Raw genomic sequence first — 19,981 nt, forward strand, 5'->3', positions numbered from 1 at the left:
ATCAAATATCTACAAAAAATAATAATTGAATTGCCAGCATTTGATTAAGGTCCCTTGGATTAAGTAGGCAGGCCACGATGCAGGTCAATGAAGCAATTATAACAATATAATCTCGAAGTCTCTACAAACAACTGAAACGCCAATTAGGAAATGTCTGGATTAGTTTATTTGAGTTATCTACTTGAGATTATATATGTGTATATATGCAAGTTGTGTACCCAAAAAGAGGATAATTAAACGTCAATAATGTAGTTATTTGGCGGATAAGCACAAATAGCAAAAAAAAAAAAAAAAAGGCACAAATAGCCTACTCTGAATCCTTATCGATCATGATAGTTTTTTCGATCACGATAGTTTGACAAAAAATTAGACGACAATAGCTTTTCAAGCATTGCAATTTACGGTATATGGCAATGCATGCAAACACATATTTTTGAATTATATGCATTTTTGTTTGAAACACATTTGAATTATATGCCTAAATTCACATTTTGCGCAACATAAATTAATGATTAATGATAAATAATACATGGATAATCATTATTGCAGTATTCCATTGTCTCCATTTTATATGTCAGATTAATACAGCAAAAGTACACATGTTACAAAATTTAGGTGCTGAGCTCATCAATGTAGTTGACTTTCAAGTTTTCACATCTCGACAAGGAATTTATGTGTGTTTCTTTATATCCCAACTTGTTGGACCGTCGACACGTCAGCACTCAGCAAGATTGATTGAAAAATTACACGTCAGCAACATTGATTGATAAGCATTTGATGTTTTCAAATAACCCTTCGCGAGACAACCCACAGTTTGCTCAACTGGCCTGACATCACCGCGCGGAGATTACGGAAATTTCGTGCACACACTACATTTCACATATACAGGTTTTAATTATACGCCTATCAACATATCAATGCACCGTCATCAGTTATATGGTATTTTGAGAAATTCAGATTCACTAGCTGTTACGATAACCCTAAAAGGCTAACAAAAAGTTCAAACGATTACGAGACATGTTTTCTATACCATGTAATCTATATATATTATGTTGTTTGTGTATATAAGATTAATTTTTTTTCTTCTTTTAAGATTTCTTGTAGTTTTTTTTTTTGCTCTTGCACTGAACAATAGTAACAATATTTTTTATGTAAAAAATGGATATCATCACCAATTTCATCTTCACACAAAACACAGGCACATTATGTATATAGTTTTTCTTGTTCAAAATGAACCTAAAAGTTATCTCTGTGAGATTTAGATGAAGACGTTTACACACAAATGCATGTTTAGGTCAATTGTATTTTTTTTACGGCACGGTTTGATCTGATAATACATAGTGATATATGATAGACTCTTTGTTGTCGTTTGAAGTCCTATGCAATCGTAAGCAAATTGAAGAGACAACTAATGTGCAGCTAAGGCCACTCTAAATCCAACCGTCCAGGAGATCAATTAGTTTATTCACTAAAGGATCATATATTCCTTTTGTGGATACTATTTAGTGTCGATAATAACGATAATACCCCTCCAAGACTTGTAACTGTACAATATATCTGAAGACAAAATATCATCCTTACGTGGTCTAAATGACAACTAAAAATGTGACTAGATAAAATGACTGGGTGATCCAACTCAGCCATGTAGTGCCAGTTTAGACCGGTTTAGACTCTGGTCCACTTGTTGTCTATTTTGATAGGTTATTCACAGAATGACAGAAAACACCAAACTTAAAACCTACAAAACAAGGTTTTCTCAACTTGTGTATATAGAACCAGCCATTATGTTTAGCCCCACGTAATTTGATGGACAAAGGCTTTGATAATAGTTTACATTACTAATAGAACCGTAGGTTCCTAGCCATTGGGAAGGGTATACCAGTAATTTGAAAGGAGAAAGGCAACCTTTCAGATAAGGGAGAAACTAGGAAGATGCGCGCGGCGAAGATGGAATCCTCAAAACAAATACTTTTAAATTGTTTAGTTAACCGTTGAGAATCTCCAAAGAGTGTATTTTTTTTGTGAAATTGTCAACGCTAGGAATCCTATATATGCCCTAGGTGTAATCTCCAAACATCAATAAACACAAACTTAAATCAAATCTCAAACTTGTGAAAGAAACATCTTTTCAAAAATGGGTGATTCTACTGGCGAGCCGGGAAGCTCCATGCATGGAGTCACCGGTAGAGAACAAACTTTTGCTTTCTCGGTGGCTTCACCTATTGTCCCAACCGACAAGACAGCAAAGTTCGACCTGCCGGTGGACTCGGAGCATAAGGCAACGGTTTTCAAGCTCTTCTCTTTCGCCAAACCTCACATGAGAACGTTCCACCTCTCGTGGATATCTTTCTCCACATGTTTCGTCTCGACATTCGCAGCTGCACCACTTGTCCCCATCATCCGTGAGAATCTCAACCTCACCAAACAAGACATTGGAAATGCTGGAGTTGCCTCGGTCTCGGGAAGTATCTTCTCTAGGCTGGTGATGGGAGCCGTGTGTGATCTTTTGGGTCCACGTTACGGATGTGCCTTCCTTGTGATGCTTTCCGCGCCAACGGTGTTCTCGATGAGCTTCGTGCATGATGCCGGAGGCTTTATAACTGTGAGGTTCATGATTGGTTTCTGCCTTGCGACGTTCGTGTCTTGTCAATATTGGATGAGTACTATGTTCAATAGTCAGATCATCGGTCTTGTGAACGGGACTGCCGCCGGATGGGGTAACATGGGTGGAGGCATAACACAGTTGCTCATGCCTATTGTGTATGAAATCATAAGGCGTTGTGGTGCAACAGCTTTCACGGCCTGGAGGATTGCCTTCTTTGTCCCTGGATGGTTGCACATCATCATGGGAGTCTTGGTGCTCAATCTAGGTCAAGATCTTCCTGATGGCAACCGAAGTGCCTTGGAGAAAAGGGGAGAAGTTGCCAAAGACAAATTCGGAAAGGTATACTATATACATATGTGAATATGTCATCGTAGCGAGCTAGATGATTAAAGTTTTTATTTAACTCTTGATTTTGTATTTAATGGTGTAGATAATGTGGTACGCCGTTACAAACTACAGGACCTGGATCTTCGTTCTTCTCTATGGATACTCCATGGGAGTTGAGTTGAGCACTGATAATGTTATCGCCGAGTACTTTTTTGACAGGTTTGGTTTTGATTTAAAACCTAATAAAATATAGTTTGGTGTAGTATTTTATTTTTTTATTTTTTAGTTTGGTATAGTACGTTTGCATGACCTAAGAGTAAACCTGTACATGATGGTTTGTTCAGGTTTCACTTGAAGCTCCACACAGCCGGAATCATAGCAGCATGTTTCGGTATGGCCAATTTCTTTGCTCGTCCAGCAGGAGGCTATGCGTCTGACCTTGCAGCCAGGTACTTCGGTATGAGAGGGCGGTTGTGGGCGTTGTGGATCATTCAAACAGCCGGTGGTCTCTTCTGTGTGTGGCTCGGCCGTGCAAACACCCTCGTAACTGCTGTTGTAGCTATGATCCTCTTCTCTTTAGGAGCACAAGCCGCTTGTGGAGCTACCTTTGCAATCGTTCCCTTTGTTTCCCGGCGAGCCCTTGGAATCATCTCAGGTCTAACCGGAGCTGGAGGAAACTTTGGGTCAGGGCTCACACAGCTCATATTCTTCTCGACGTCAAAGTTCACAACCGAACAAGGGATAACATGGATGGGGGTTATGATAGTTGCTTGCACGTTGCCTGTGACTTTAATCCACTTCCCTCAATGGGGAAGCATGTTCTTGCCTCCTTCTAAAGATCCAGTCAAAGGTACGGAGGAGCACTATTATGGTTCTGAGTGGAACGAGCAGGAGAAGCAGAAGAACATGCATCAAGGGAGCCTCCGGTTTGCGGAGAACGCTAAGTCCGAGGGTGGCCGCCGCGTCCGTTCTGCTGCTACGCCGCCTGAGAACACACCAAACAATGTTTGATCATACTAGCTACATGGAAGGGGTGAAGGATGGTCGCAGAGATAAGAATATATATGTCCCACAGTGAAAACAAAATGCGAATGTAATCAATGCATGCTGGGCGTTATTTATTGTGTATCTTTCTTTCTTTCACTGAAGAAACTTTTGTTTTGTTTACGGCTTCGAGAAATATTTTTCTTTTATCTCTTGCGATATTATTTTATATATTTTTCATATATCATTAAGGTCTGAAACTATGGAATTTGCAAACTCCACGGTTCAACTCTCAACCCATGCGTCAGCAAAACCGTATCATTAACATTTTTTCCTTTAAAATGCGATTACACAATAGCAAAAAAAAAACTGTTTTCACATTTTTAAAAAATAACGGGAGTACACACAATTTCTAGTAAGAAAATATGAATTCATTATTTTGCCAAAATATGAATCCATGATTTTACGTCAGCTACAAACGCTATTCTAAGAGTTCCTTCATGAAGAAAGTGAGAATCACAAGTTTAATTTCTCTCTCTTGAAATTAATACAAACAAAGAATTGTTTGCCAAAATCTGAATTATAAGTTATTTTTGAAAAAAATATTATAAGAGATTTGACTGCGTTTGTTGTAAGTTTTCACCTACTCTACTATCTTAAATTTAGGTTAGTTGTTATTTTTGACATTTTGATTTGGTTTTTGTACGTATGAAAACACAACTATTTTGCAAAAAATAAAAGTCTAATAAGTTGACATTTTAGGTAAAGACATTATAAATGACTTTTATGAAGACTGAGCTGTTTTTTAATATAGTGGAAGTATGAGACGAAATGTTAGAGGACTATTATCGGGAGTTATTGAGGACGAAGTTCTTAGCTGAATATAAGAACCTGTCTCTTAACTTTTAACAAAAAAAATTAAGAATCGGCTCTTAAATATCTTATTTAAGAATCGGTCCTTAGGTTTTTTAGATAAAAGTTAAGAGATAGGTTTTTATATTCCGCTAATAACTTCACCCTAAAAATTCCCCAATAATCATGCTCTTATGGTATAACGTGTGATGTAAATGATGTTCTATGTATAATAGTAACAAGAATGACACCAAAAGTTTATTTTTAGTATTGGTGTACATATCTTAAACAAATATTTTATACTTCTTCTTGGACAAAAAGAAGAATCAGTTTATATGTTTAGTTGAATGAAACTTTACGTTTCGTGATCCGGAGAACAATCTCATTTACATTTACGTATGTATTATATAAAATTTGACTTATTTTTGGGTTCACCCCCTAGACCAATAGAATTGTGTCATTTCATATTCAGTATCTTTTAAAACATGAAACAAAATATTATCAAATTATATTATTTTTTAAAATTAAAAGGTAAAAATAAATAAATAAAAAATAGTAGTAATTACAAAAAAAATATTTTTAACGTCGTCAGAAAAATATTAAACCCTAAATCCTAATCCTTAAACCCTAAACCCTTGGGTAAACCTTAAACCGTAGGATAAATCTTAAGCTCTAGGATAAATCTTAAGCTATAGGATAAATCTTAAACTCTAAATCAAAATTACTAAACACTAAAACACTCAAGAGTTTAGGGTTTAGGTTTTAGGGTTTAGAATTTTAGGGTTTAGTGTTTTTATTTAGAGTTTAGGATTTATCCAAGGGTTTAGGGTTTACCCAAGGATTTAGAGTTTACCTAAGGGTTTAGAGTTTGCCCAATGGTTTAAGTTTACCTAAGGGTTTAAGATTTAGGTTTTAGGGATTAGGGTTTAGGGATTAGGATTTAGGGTTTAGTGTTTTGCTGATGACGTTAAAAAAAAAAATTTAATTCTTTTTTCTGTAATTGCTATTTTTTTTTTATTTTTTTTTTTTAAAACATAATATAATTTGATAATATTTTGTTTTCTTTTTTAAAAGATATCAAATTTGAAATAAAGAAATTCTATTGGATGGTGAATCTCTATAGAGGGTGAACTCAAGAATAACTCATAAGGCCATCAGCATTAGTGAATCCCATCAAAGGGGTTCACAAAGTATTTTTTTATTATTATTTTTTTCCTGTTTGATTTTTGTTTTTTTTTTAAAAAAAAATTATTAATCGGACCAATCACGGGCCGCCACGTGTCGTGGGACCCGTGCTACAGTGATGATCTGGGTTCAGTGCAGTGAACTCCCAAGAGTCAGGTTCATTGCTTTTGTTTATTTTAATATTTTTTTTTCGAAAACGGTGTGAACTTCCCCATGGAGTGCACTGATGCAGATGCTCTAATATTTTAATTTATAGACTTTTTAGTAAAATTCCCAACACGTACAACCACTTCCATCAAAAGAAGCTTATGGTTTAAAATGCTCGTTACAAGCATTCAAAATATACAAGCATAACAAAAGGCAAGACGCAATAAAAGCGTATAAAGAAAGAAATAGGTTTTTATTTTTCCACTGTTTATTTCCATTTAACATTAGTGAAATTATTGATTTTCTTGACAGATCATTGGTGTGATCAAACATTGTTTGGTGTGTTCTCAGGCGGCGTAGCAGCAGAACGGACGCGGCGGCCACCCTCGGACTTAGCGTTCTCCGCAAACCGGAGGCTCCCTTGATGCATGTTCTTCTGTTTCTCCTGCTCGTTCCACTCAGAACCATAATAGTGCTCCTCCGTACCTTTGACTGGATCTTTAGAAGGAGGCAAGAACATGCTTCCCCATTGAGGGAAGTGGATTAAAGTCACAGGCAACGTGCAAGCAACTATCATAACCCCCATCCATGTTATCCCTTGTTCGGTTGTGAACTTTGACGTCGAGAAGAATATGAGCTGTGTGAGCCCTGACCCAAAGTTTCCTCCAGCTCCGGTTAGACCTGAGATGATTCCAAGGGCTCGCCGGGAAACAAAGGGAACGATTGCAAAGGTAGCTCCACAAGCGGCTTGTGCTCCTAAAGAGAAGAGGATCATAGCTACAACAGCAGTTACGAGGGTGTTTGCACGGCCGAGCCACACACAGAAGAGACCACCGGCTGTTTGAATGATCCACAACGCCCACAACCGCCCTCTCATACCGAAGTACCTGGCTGCAAGGTCAGACGCATAGCCTCCTGCTGGACGAGCAAAGAAATTGGCCATACCGAAACATGCTGCTATGATTCCGGCTGTGTGGAGCTTCAAGTGAAACCTGAACAAACCATCATGTACAGGTTTACTCTTAGGTCATGCAAACGTACTATACCAAACTAAAAAATAAAAAAATAAAATACTACACCAAACTATATTTTATTAGGTTTTAAATCAAAACCAAACCTGTCAAAAAAGTACTCGGCGATAACATTATCAGTGCTCAACTCAACTCCCATGGAGTATCCATAGAGAAGAACGAAGATCCAGGTCCTGTAGTTTGTAACGGCGTACCACATTATCTACACCATTAAATACAAAATCAAGAGTTAAATAAAAACTTTAATCATCTAGCTCGCTACGATGACATATTCACATATGTATATAGTATACCTTTCCGAATTTGTCTTTGGCAACTTCTCCCCTTTTCTCCAAGGCACTTCGGTTGCCATCAGGAAGATCTTGACCTAGATTGAGCACCAAGACTCCCATGATGATGTGCAACCATCCAGGGACAAAGAAGGCAATCCTCCAGGCCGTGAAAGCTGTTGCACCACAACGCCTTATGATTTCATACACAATAGGCATGAGCAACTGTGTTATGCCTCCACCCATGTTACCCCATCCGGCGGCAGTCCCGTTCACAAGACCGATGATCTGACTATTGAACATAGTACTCATCCAATATTGACAAGACACGAACGTCGCAAGGCAGAAACCAATCATGAACCTCACAGTTATAAAGCCTCCGGCATCATGCACGAAGCTCATCGAGAACACCGTTGGCGCGGAAAGCATCACAAGGAAGGCACATCCGTAACGTGGACCCAAAAGATCACACACGGCTCCCATCACCAGCCTAGAGAAGATACTTCCCGAGACCGAGGCAACTCCAGCATTTCCAATGTCTTGTTTGGTGAGGTTGAGATTCTCACGGATGATGGGGACAAGTGGTGCAGCTGCGAATGTCGAGACGAAACATGTGGAGAAAGATATCCACGAGAGGTGGAACGTTCTCATGTGAGGTTTGGCGAAAGAGAAGAGCTTGAAAACCGTTGCCTTATGCTCCGAGTCCACCGGCAGGTCGAACTTTGCTGTCTTGTCGGTTGGGACAATAGGTGAAGCCACCGAGAAAGCAAAAGTTTGTTCTCTACCGGTGACTCCATGCATGGAGCTTCCCGGCTCGCCAGTAGAATCCCCCATTGGTCTAAGTTCCTTTACAAGTTGATATTTGATTCAAGTTTGTGTTTATTGATGTCTAGAGATTACACGAGGGCTTATATAGGATTCATATTTGAAAAATGCATTCCTTGGAGATTCTCAACGGCTAACTAACAATTTATTAGAATTTTTTTATTATTTTTACGACAACAATTTAAGGTATTATTTGGAGGAATCTATTGCCTAGTCCCCTCGCTTATCCGAAAGGTTGTCTATTTCTTAGATGACAATTCTATCCTTCTCTTCTGGTTCACAATTCACTGTTTATGTTGAATCTTTAGAACATGTTTATTGTAGGACTCTTAACGTAATATAAGATACGGTATCTTAACTTTTAACTAAAAAATCTAAGAGACGTCTCTTAAATAAGAGATATAAGAGCATGATTATTGGGGGTTTTTAAAGTGAAGTTCTTAGCGGAATATAAGAACCAATCTCTTAGTTTTTAACTAAAAAAAGCTAAGAACCGGTTCTTAAAAACCCCCCAATAATCATGTTCTAAGAGACGTCTCTTAGCTTTTTTAGTTAAAAGCTAAGAGACTGTATCTTATATTACGCTAAGAAATTCAACTTAAGAGACCTGCAATAAAAATGCTCTTAGACATACCTAAATAGAATATAATATACCTAAATAGAATATAATATACTAACTTATTAACTAAAACTTGGAGACTTTCGATTATTAACATATGTGATTTAGGATCGTAAGGTTCATGAATAGCTGAGGTCGGACTTGAACTTGGAGAGGCTTAATTACTCTCTATACGGTTTTTCATCTGTAGTCTTACTGTAGACCACCCATAAGATTGTTTAAACTAAAACCACGAATATTATTAGATTATAGTATATGACATTGTTGTTAGTCCGTGGAACTTCATTGATTCGGTTTTTTTTTTCGGTTGTCACAGTTCTCGAATCCTAACACTTTAATCCGCCTTGCGAATTTGAAGACTTTACATGCAAGTGGTACCACAACAAGTTTCCACTTGGTTCAATGACTACTTTTTTACAATCTTGCATTCAAAATATCAAGCTCTTTTAGCAACAAAAAAAATATATATATCAAGCTCGCACTCTTTTCACGGAAGGGGAACAATCACAAAGGCATCACGCTACTCATTAAAATCTACATTTCTATTCATTTTAATAAAGTGCTGTCATTGTAATTCTCAATAATTATACAGTCAGACTAATAATTTGAAGGGTGTCAATGTAAGTGTCTATATCGTATGTTATCAAGGATATGAATAATTATGATTTATTGAGTAATATAATTGCTGTCTCTCGGACGATCGAATTTATCGTGGCCTTAGCTGCATATTAGTTGTCTCTTACCTTTCAATACGATCACTTATTGTAAATTTGTAATACTTGAAAACTGCATAATCATGATATATATACCACCTGACATATGATTGATTATAAGCCCAAGTGGACAACCATCTACGCCATGTAATATAATTTGATCGGCATTAGCAGTTATACATCCCACCATTAGACTTATACGTATAATAAGTGACACTTAATATGCATATTAACCAGTCAAATGAAAGAATATCCCCAAATTAAAAGGTTTACGTTAACAACAACAAAAACATATTTGGTTTGTTTGGAGAAAAAGAAGACAAAACCCATAAATTTACAAAATTTAACTATTATAGAGTTAAAACTTTTTTTAAAAATCCTACTTATTTTTAGCGGATACTTAATTAGAATAGGTTTCGAATTTTATATATAAAGGAGCAAATGGACACTAGGGAATTGATAGGTAGACATGCGTATATTGTACTAATTCATAACCAAAATATTACTATAAGTTGGTAGAGGAGAAGGAGCTGATATACGTGTAGGTAATATATGTGCATGAACCATAGTTGCCGTACCATATTATTGGTACTTGTAATAAACCAATCTCGCTGACGGTCCCACTGTTCCCTGTGTTGAGGCCTGTTGAGGTCTGAGAAAAGACAAAAATTCGCTGTCCCAATGTGAAAAGTCAACTTTCTGATGATGTCGTCACTGTTATATACTAATATAGTAATGTGGGAGATAGTTTTCAACTTTCAGATGCTGGCAAATCAATTTGATCGTATTATTCAAACCAATAATTAAAAATATGAGTCCAAGTTAACATTTAAAGTCTGGAAACGCCGGGGCGGATTTAGAACTTTGGGTTTATATATATAATCCGATTATTAGAAAATATTGGTTGGATTATGAATACGATTAATACGCTAAGTTATATATATAGTGCTGTGAAACAACAGATTTAGAGTTGAATGTTTCTGTGTATTAATAATCATAACATGTGTTCTTTTGTCATAGAAAAATGAAAATATCCAAAAACCTAAACCAATTAGGATTATTATGAAAACTACTAATACATAATAATGGGAAGATAACAATTACAAGGAAAAGAAAATTTTCTCCAAAGCATAAGCCGCATCTCTCTCTCTCCTAAGGTCATGGCCGCCTCTCTCTCTCTCTCTAGGGTTGGGTCGTCTCTCTCTCTAAGTGTATGGACCGGTTATGGACCGGGCCGGTTATGGACATCCATCAATTGATTTATAACACTCTCCCTTGGATGCCATAACCATTCATGGATTGTAATACGCTTAATGTTGCCTCATTAAAACCTTACCATGAAAAACCCAGTGGGACAAAAACATGATGAAGGAAAAAGAGTACAACACGTACTACTCCCCCTGATACGAACCTCAGTGGAGGTCTTTCAGCCTACGCATCCCAATCTGATGTGTGAGCTTCCTGAACGTACAGGTAGGAAGTGCCTTAGTGAACAAATCGACCGAGTTATCACTGGACCATACTTGGATCACTTTGACCTCTCCGGTCTTTTTCTCATGTTTTTTGGAAACTCGTGTGTGCATGGACAAGATGTGAGTCTTTGTTGTCGACCACTCTAAACTTTGGTCGGACAGATCTCGACTAAACATACTCATAGATAATATAGACTGAGCATGGTACCATGAACTTGTAATTTCAGGTCGTAAGCCTATGTTCTGGTGCATCTTCTCCACATGGATATATATTGACCATATGCACCAATGTCTTGTCCATCACAGTTTGATCTTTCTTTATTATCATCAGCCATACTCTAATCTGATCGATCCATGTTGAGTCATAGACCTCGTCTATACATGTCCATAATTTGTCTCATGAGTGTCTAAGATCATGACGTGATCAATGATCATTGCTGCAATGAGTTTCTCGATCTCATCAAACTATGGCTCTGCGGCCAAATACACTCATGGACCTCATACATGACTATCGATTCTTCTTGCCTTTGGCAATGCCACATACATTAGATATTGCAGTCCTATATTTATATCTTGATGGCGTCCCATGACCTTTCCTGCCGTGGATCATACCACACACTTGAATATATATTAGGTCATGGACCTCGACCACACGTGCTTATGGACTGCCATATGATAGCTGATCTTTCTTTTCCACTAGCCATACTACAATCTGGTCGGTCCATGTTGATATATCAACTTCAACTATAAATTCTCTTGGCTAGTGTTGCAGCGATGGTCTGAGATTTACTAGATAATCCGTATCAACCAATTAACCTCTCTTTAGGCTGGTTTAGTATAAAGTAAACACAAGAAATTCAAATTTCTTTTATAAGTATATATGGACTGAATTGGATTGTTCTTATATAACTCCTTTTCATGCTATATGCAGCTGCTTTGTTTCAGTCCATAAACAGCTTAGGAATAATGTTGTCCTTTATCCATTGATCCATATGCTGCTTACTACATCTTTATATGTCAATCTAATTTCTTTCTTATGACCAGACCTTTGTCAATTTCGAAATTGTGTAGCAGCACCCACCACATAGGAGTTTATCTCCTTATAATCTGTTCCATGGTCTCTGTGAGTATCCTTGTGTAACAAGCTATGACCGAATGCTGTTAGTAGGAAACATGAACACCTTTAGACCTCGTGATCATGTACCATATCTCACGGTTTCTTTTCCTTCACAAGACCCATCTATTTCATTCTTTAGATACTTTAAACCCCACGTTTATCTTTTCAATCTAATCTTTAATCTTTATGAGTACTCTTTCGTGGGTTCTGATCCTCGTTTATATCTTTATGTTCAAGTGCTACTCTCTTATGTACAAATATATCTTTATGTGTCGACACTTATATATATGGTTCCATTGTGTTCCAGACATGATCTAATCGATTTGAGATTTCATTATCCAGGACCTTTGTTACCTAGTAGCTTGGCGTCCCAAACTACATGGTTTGGTACCTTAGATGTTAAGCTGCGCAGCCTTTTCTCAAAGTCTGGTCTGGTTTCCTTATGACCTCGGATTTGTATTCTATGCACCTTTCTTTTTTTCTTTCCGAGGTTCCTTATCTTATGGAACACTTTGGTCTATCTTGTATAGACATTGTAGCAACTTGACTGTGTCTCTTTCTAGGACATCAGATTTCATTTGGTGCTAAGCTGGTTATGACTTAGTCATTCTTTTTTTTTCTTTTCTTTTCTTTTCGGGTAAGTGTCTGGCATCTCGATTAGCTAGCTATGTATAATCTTTTCTTTCTTTGGACGTCTATAAGTCTAATCCGAGGATCTTTGCCAACACAATGATGGTTGATACCATTCTCATTCTTTACTCTTTACCAGCTTATAGCTTTCTCCTTTTAATGTTGGATAGTCGGATTCATTGATCATGCAATCCGTGTACCCGGCCACTTTCTGATCACCCATATTTGGCTCAAGGTCTCTTAGAAGTCGTGGGAGAAAGTCATACTCTTATCCAACATATATTCTCAATCCTCTTCTGAGGTTCCATCTTAGACGGCACATATGTTTGTGGTGGTTTATTCAAAGTCTCTTAAGATGGTGTATGTCTGGTTTATGACCCGTATTCAATCTGAGATGGGAATATCTATGCTCACGTATATGGCTTGATGCATATTATCCTTATGTACATGTAAATTCATGATGTCCCTAAGCTTTAGGATGGATGTCCGAACCTTATAGGTAATGGACTACACGGCCAAGCCGTTTATATCATGGTCATAGACCATGGTTCACGAATTTGTTCACGAATTTGTAGTATTGATCATGTATCACGGGTTTATCCTCTCTCCCCCTCAAGAACATACTATAATTTTGTGATGCTTAGGACAATAAAGCCTAATGAGTTTCCCTTTGTGTACATGTTTCACAACGTGAGATCTTATGGGATAACTCTTTGTGCCTTCTCAATATCAATCTTTGTATCAAGTTTAGACTAGGATGGCTAATCCGGTCTTGCCATAAAGTGTATAATTTTCGTGGGATATATCAGTACGATCACCACGGCTCTTGCCTCTTATCGTACTGATCTGTAGCATAGTTTTGATCAGTAGATTACATAGGTATAGTCTTGACCACTTTCTTAAAAGGGTCTTAGGCGTTTTCTTTCTTTCTTAAATCTAAAGGAACTTGTTTCCTTTTGCCCATTGTTTCTATTTGGAAACCATATTAACTCAATGGGTCATACATTCTTGGGTGTATATAATGCCCTTTAGGCAATGCCTTAGCCATAAATTTCTTACTAGGCTACTATACCGTACCATAATGCCTTTTAGGCGATCTCTTTATCAATCATTCACATTATCAAGTAAGATCAGGCAAGATATAATAGTAATGAACTCAAATCAATTCTATTATTATATATAAAATCGTGAATGACAATTAGGTTTAAAGCAAAACACAAATCAAAGACTTAAAACACAATTAGCATGTCGAGATCTTTCTTTAGTCAATAGACATGCCGGCCACACCATCAGTTACATTGGACACGGCTGCCTTGGATTCATCCTGATCCATATCAATCTTATTTGCTTCAGGATATCTCATCTCACTATTTCTTTTTAGCAACTGATTACTCTGCTCAGTTAGTAATAGGCATGAGAGCAGATCATTATAGGTGGTGAAACCTTTTTCTCTATGGATATGTTGTAACAATAGATCCCTTGGATCGGCTGTGAGGAAGGTCTTTTCCAGTAAATCCCTTGGATTCATCTTGATCCATATCAGTCTTATTTGCTTCAGGATATCTCATCTCACTATTTCTTTTTAGCAACTGATTACTCTGCTCAGTTAGTAATAGGCATGAGAGCAGATCATTATAGGTGGTGAAACCTTTTTCTCTATGGATATGTTGTAACAATAAATCCCTTGGATCGGCTGTGAGGAAGGTCTTTTCCAGTAAATCCTCCTCTGTTACCACTTCACCACATAGTCTCAGTTTGTAAACGATTTTGGACAAAGCAAAATGATATTCATCCACAGACTCAAAGTCCTGGAATCTGAGATTCATCCATTCATGCATGACCTTTGGTAATAACACCATTATGTATCTGGATTTTAATTATGTCCAAAGGTCACGAGGATTCTCAATATTTAGGTACTGATTTCTTAGATCCTCAGTGAGATGATGACGCATAATTTTATGGCCCTATACTTTTCACTTTCAGTTGCATAATCACCCTGAATGATACTCCTTCCGAGTCCTCTTCATTTCAGGACAGCTGAAGTGTTCATTGCCCATTCTAGATAATTTTCTCCAGAGGGATTTAGAATGACATAATCCAAAGGCTCAAATCTCGGCATCTGAAACCATATTATCAATCAATTCATGATTTAGGATGCAACCAATTCAAAAATAATCAGTGCATATGATTTCATAAGTCTCTCGACCAAAACACTTTACTACTCGATCATGGTGCGAAACAAGTCGAGAATGCTAGATCTATATGTGATGCGTAGGCCACACGACCATGTAATGTGATACAACGATCCTAGATATCGGTTCATGAGATATGCAAGCAAGGTAACACGACCATTCAGATATGGTGTCTCTCTAGGCCACACGGCCAAGCTATGATACATTAAGCCACACGGCTTTCAATCACATGATGCAAACAATGTGATCTATCAAGGGCACAAGGCCGCGAGTATGAACAATGCATCAGAATGATTAGGCCACACGGCCAAGATTCAATTTAGGGTTAATGAATATAGTTTTACATGTAATTGCAATCCTAAGGCGGTTGGTTTCTATCAGTTCATGATTCAATCAAAACAATCAAACAAACCAATCGGCCAAGTAATAGAACAAGCCACACGGCTATTTAGTTCAATTCAACATCTTCCCTAGAATTAGATATAAGTTCAATTGCAATCAATCAGTACTTCAGTAGTGATCAGGTTCAGATATGAATGCAACAAGGCCACACGGCCACGGATGATGATCTAGAGCAATTAACCTAGTATGTATTAAGGCCACACAGCCACAATATAATTCGATTTCAAAGTGATAAAACTAGGTCATTAGGGTTTTAACCAATTCAAGCAATTCAGATTCAGGTTTAAACAATCCTAATCAATATTTTCTAGGTGATCAAACAAACAATTAAATTTCAAATCAAAATTAAAACCGATTTTCCAATTTAGGGTTTTAAGAATTTCGAAACTTTGATCTTTGATCAAAGGGATTTTATTTGAGATTCAAAACCTTTAAGGTTATGATTTTAATTAATCAACGGATCAATCTCGATTTAGGTTTTAGGGGATCAGACTTATTCAAGCTCTGATTTACTCTTTTAGGGTTTGATCTATTATCCTAGGGTTTTATCTTAGAAATTAGTTTTTAGGGTTTCAATCTTTACAAACAATCCAAATTCAATTCTCATGTTCTTAGAATTAGGGTTACCTTTTGTTTGCAGATTGTAGAAACCGGACCACCAAGAGAATGATATCTTGCATATTTGCATTGTTTTAAGCTTCCATTTTGTACATAATGATCATATAGAGTAAGAGTTTAGCATCTTTAGGATCCATTTTGCATTCATATGTCTTAATCAGGTATTAGAGTGACCTATGGAATGATTGGAGGTGTTTTGAGGCATGGGAGTTAAAGAAAAGATGAAAATGAAGTTTAGTTCGAGTTCAAGCCAGTTCAACTCGGGGAGAACCAGTGCGGGTTAGTTTACCCGCGTCGAGATGTCGAGAAAAACAGAATGAAAAACTCCAACGCGGCTTGGAGCAACGCGGGGTCGAGTACCCGCTCGCACAAGATAGAAGAATCATCGGAAATCCAGCGCGGGAAGATTATGCGGGTTGGTGTCGATCGTCTCAACCCGCATCACGAAGAAGCGGGACGGAGCCACGCGGGACGGAGCCCCGCGTGCATGAAGAGAGAGTAGCCTCGACAGTCTGACGCGAGACGAAGGCCGCGGGTTCCATTACCCGCGCGCATGACGGCAAAGATCGGCAACGGTCTGACGCGGGACGAAGGCTGCGGGTTCCACTACCCGCACGCATGAAGCAGAAGATCGACGACCATCCGACGCGGGTGCTGTGACGCGGGGTATGCCCAGTCGCTCCAACCCGAGTTGATATTTATCCTAAGTCGAATTTTAATGTTTTTAAGGGCTTTTAAGACTTTTTAATGGAAACCATTAGGTTTTTCAAGGACATATAAATACTCTTGTAATCCCAAAGTTGGGATCTTATCTTGTTTTCTCTATCTAATCACAAAGAACTTTTAGGTGAAAGATCTTATCTTGATCATTTTCTCTTGTGATTGTTTGATTATTGGGATCACTAATCATGATTAGCACCAAATCATCATTGATTCTTGGGCTCATCATGAAGAGTAGTGAGTAGTCATCTTTGGATTCATGGGTTAGAGAGACTAAGGGTGATTAAGCTGGATCTAAGGTGTTTTAGTATAGATCTATCTTGTTCCTTGCTAGTAGAGTGCTTTTAATGCAACTCTAGAGTTGACTTCTCTAAAGTTGAGCTCTAGGCATTTCATGCATGAAAGGTGTTTGATGAAATGCCTGAACCAACTCTCCTAAGCTTTTAACATTATTTACCAAAGAGATTTGTTGTTAAAGGTGTTAAGATGGCTAGTAGACTTGAGATTAATGATTACTTTGATAACATTCAACCAAAGAGATTTGATGCTTGAGTTATCTTAGTAAATGAACATTCATCTAGAGATAGAGTTTGTTTAGGATGGTGTCTAGGTCTAAGGTAGATAGATTGGTTGAAAGTTAACATCTTTAGATTGAAACTTGATCACCCAAGGTCAATTCCTTTAGCTCATGAGTTCTCTTATCCTAAAAGAAAGAAAGCTTTGTCCTTTATTGCATTTTAGTATCATTCTAGCTAATAAATCATCTCACCAATTGATAACACTTAGATTAAGCATGGTCTTGCATTCCCTTTGCTTTAGAATCACTTAGAACTGGTTTGACATCCTTTATTCTACAACATTTGATTAGGAGACTTGAAACTCCTATCATCAAGAACCTCGAACGGACGTGCACTGGAACGAGCTGGAGTTGAAGTCGCGCGGGCTGATCGCTGTCGGGTCGCGAGCTGTAGCTGTCCGGGATGCAAGCTGAGAATGGATGGAGTTGAGGTTGTGTTCGTCTAGTATCAGAAACACCTTAGGGCTGGGGCTGATCGGATGAACACGAGCTGGAACGCTTGCAAGAACAAATTAGGGTTCGTCGGGTTAGGGTTCAAGTTCGCCGGCTAGGTTTTAGGTTTAGGAGTTTTTCGATTAGGTTTTTAGGCTCAGGGTGTTTAGGGACTATCGTGCTGATAACGTGTTGTGAAACAATAGATTTAGAGCTGAATCTTTCTGTGTATTATTAATCATAACATGAGTTCTTTTATATAAGGATTACAAGTCATAGAAAAAGGAAAGTATCAAAAAACCTAAACCAACTAGGATTAGGAAAACTACTAATAAATAATAATGGAAAGATAACAATTACAAGGAAAAGGAAATAGAGTTTCATTTTCACCAAAGCATAAGCCGCCTCTCTCTCTCTCTCTCCTAAGGTCACGGCCGCCTCTCTCTCTCTCTAGGGTTGGGCCGTCTCTCTCTAAGTGTATGGACCGGTTATGGACATCCATCAATTGATTTATAACATATAGGTCAATTTTTTCGCTGGTAAAAAAAGATAGGTTAAAGTTCGCACTTCAGTCCAAACTGGCTTATTAATCTAACGTAATTACACCGTAATGTTGAAAAGACAAACGTAATGACAAAGTATATGAGTTAATTTTATCAACAAAAATTACAACCCTGGCTATCAAGAAAACGTAATGACAATGTATGAGTTCATTTTCCTTTTTCTCAATCTTTTTTGACTTAACGTCCTATGAACACAAAATTAAAAGTTGATTGAGCACAAAATTTAGAGAAAACTGTGAGAACAGGTTGATTCATCTTCTACTTCTACAAGAGGTCTAACAAGATCGAAAATAAAATAGCTCATAAAATATGAAGTTACTAGTTTTGATCTCATGCTTCGCATGGAAAAAAAAATTTGCTTGCAAAGAAAACCAAATTTCAGTTATAAGTAACTCTAATTGCTTTGACCAAAAAAAACTCTAATTGCATATAAAATAACTTTGATTTACCAGGAGGAGATGAGTACATTTTATTTTTGACTTCGGACACACTATGACTTGTTTATGTCTTGCTTTTCACTTCTTTATGTCTTGTTCTTCTTGTATTAAGTTATGACCGTAAAAACATGTAACAGAAAAATACCGGTAGCAAATCAAGAGGTAATATCAGTACAAAATCATGGAAAATAATTAAGTAATCAAAGTTAGATGACTCTTTAGTTTGAGAATATGTGATATTTACTACTTAGTGTATGCTATCATACCTTTAAGATATAAATGACATAAATGATAAATTTACACATTACATGACCAAAACATCAAACGTAGATTTAATATTGGTATTGAAACGGTAAATTGAAAGCATGGTTGAAAAGTATATGTATGATAGTTGCACATTAATTTGATGAACATGACAGAAGAGAGAAAAATGAAGTATAATCGTTTTTCCGATTTCAGATTTTCCGACCATTATTAGATATATATTCTCGAGAAAGAAGTCTTTTAAAAATGTTACCTTAGAGAATAAAAGCATTAAAGCACTGAATAATTTGATTGTTTGAGTGCCGACTATATATTCCTTGCAGTCAAGAGTCAAGAGAATGCAGTAGAGTTGAACTAAATTATTTTTCCCTTTCAATAGAAAAAATATATTAAAAAAAATATCTAAAATAAATAAATTATGAAGACTGTGAACCAATTTCTCAAGAAACTGGAAATGATATATACCTCTGTTAGTTTGCCTCAGAATTTGATCAAAGTTTCCATGTCATCTTCGATTTTGCATCTTTTCAACGCTTGACGATCCTACACAAACCAAATTTTCTCACTGAATATCTCAAACATTAAAATCAAGAAAGCCCTTTTACCTTATTATCAAAATTTGTTTATCTTATTAGCTATTGTACTATGTCCACATCTCCTTTTTTTCCTCCTCCTTTCTTTCTCTTTTAAGCCGGATCATACCTACTCTTTCTTGAACCATCTTAGCCCCAACATAATCTTACAGAGGATTAAGATAGTATAACTGGGGAACTTGGATTGCTGAGATCTGTTTACTCGGTAAATAGAACACTGGCTCATGACATTTTGAATTAGGGTATTAAAATTGAAGGAGTATTAACCTTTCATATTCTACTTTCATTGGGAGTTTTGATGTCGCTTTTCTATCAAATTTTAGAGATGTGGGAGTATAAAAAAAATATAAAAGTGGACAAATGATGATCATGGGTGCCGTAGTGGGATTCTGAAACAGTTAATAATT

The 19,981-nt window shown here is 37.1% G+C and overlaps 2 protein-coding genes across 2 annotated transcripts; one reads left to right on the plus strand and one right to left on the minus strand.

Moving 5' to 3' along the window:
• Window positions 1-1,931: 1,931 nt before the first annotated feature.
• LOC106412401 (high-affinity nitrate transporter 2.1) lies at window positions 1,932-4,127 on the plus strand. The gene is made up of 3 exons (XM_013853322.3): window positions 1,932-2,944; window positions 3,036-3,151; window positions 3,277-4,127. The coding sequence occupies exons 1-3, from the start codon at window positions 2,135-2,137 to the stop codon at window positions 3,941-3,943; spliced, it is 1,593 nt and encodes a 530-aa protein (XP_013708776.1). The 5' UTR covers window positions 1,932-2,134; the 3' UTR covers window positions 3,944-4,127.
• Window positions 4,128-6,334: 2,207 nt separating this feature from the next.
• Window positions 6,335-8,426, minus strand: LOC106412400 (high-affinity nitrate transporter 2.1). Its single transcript, XM_013853321.3, has 3 exons — window positions 7,425-8,426; window positions 7,218-7,333; window positions 6,335-7,092 (listed from the first exon to the last, which is right to left on the minus strand). Exons 1-3 carry the CDS (start codon window positions 8,232-8,234, stop codon window positions 6,426-6,428), a joined length of 1,593 nt encoding a protein of 530 aa, XP_013708775.1. The 5' UTR covers window positions 8,235-8,426; the 3' UTR covers window positions 6,335-6,425.
• Window positions 8,427-19,981: the final 11,555 nt, after the last annotated feature.

This window comes from Brassica napus, chromosome C5, assembly GCF_020379485.1.
Source record: "Brassica napus cultivar Da-Ae chromosome C5, Da-Ae, whole genome shotgun sequence".
Classification (NCBI taxonomy): domain Eukaryota; kingdom Viridiplantae; phylum Streptophyta; class Magnoliopsida; order Brassicales; family Brassicaceae; genus Brassica; species Brassica napus.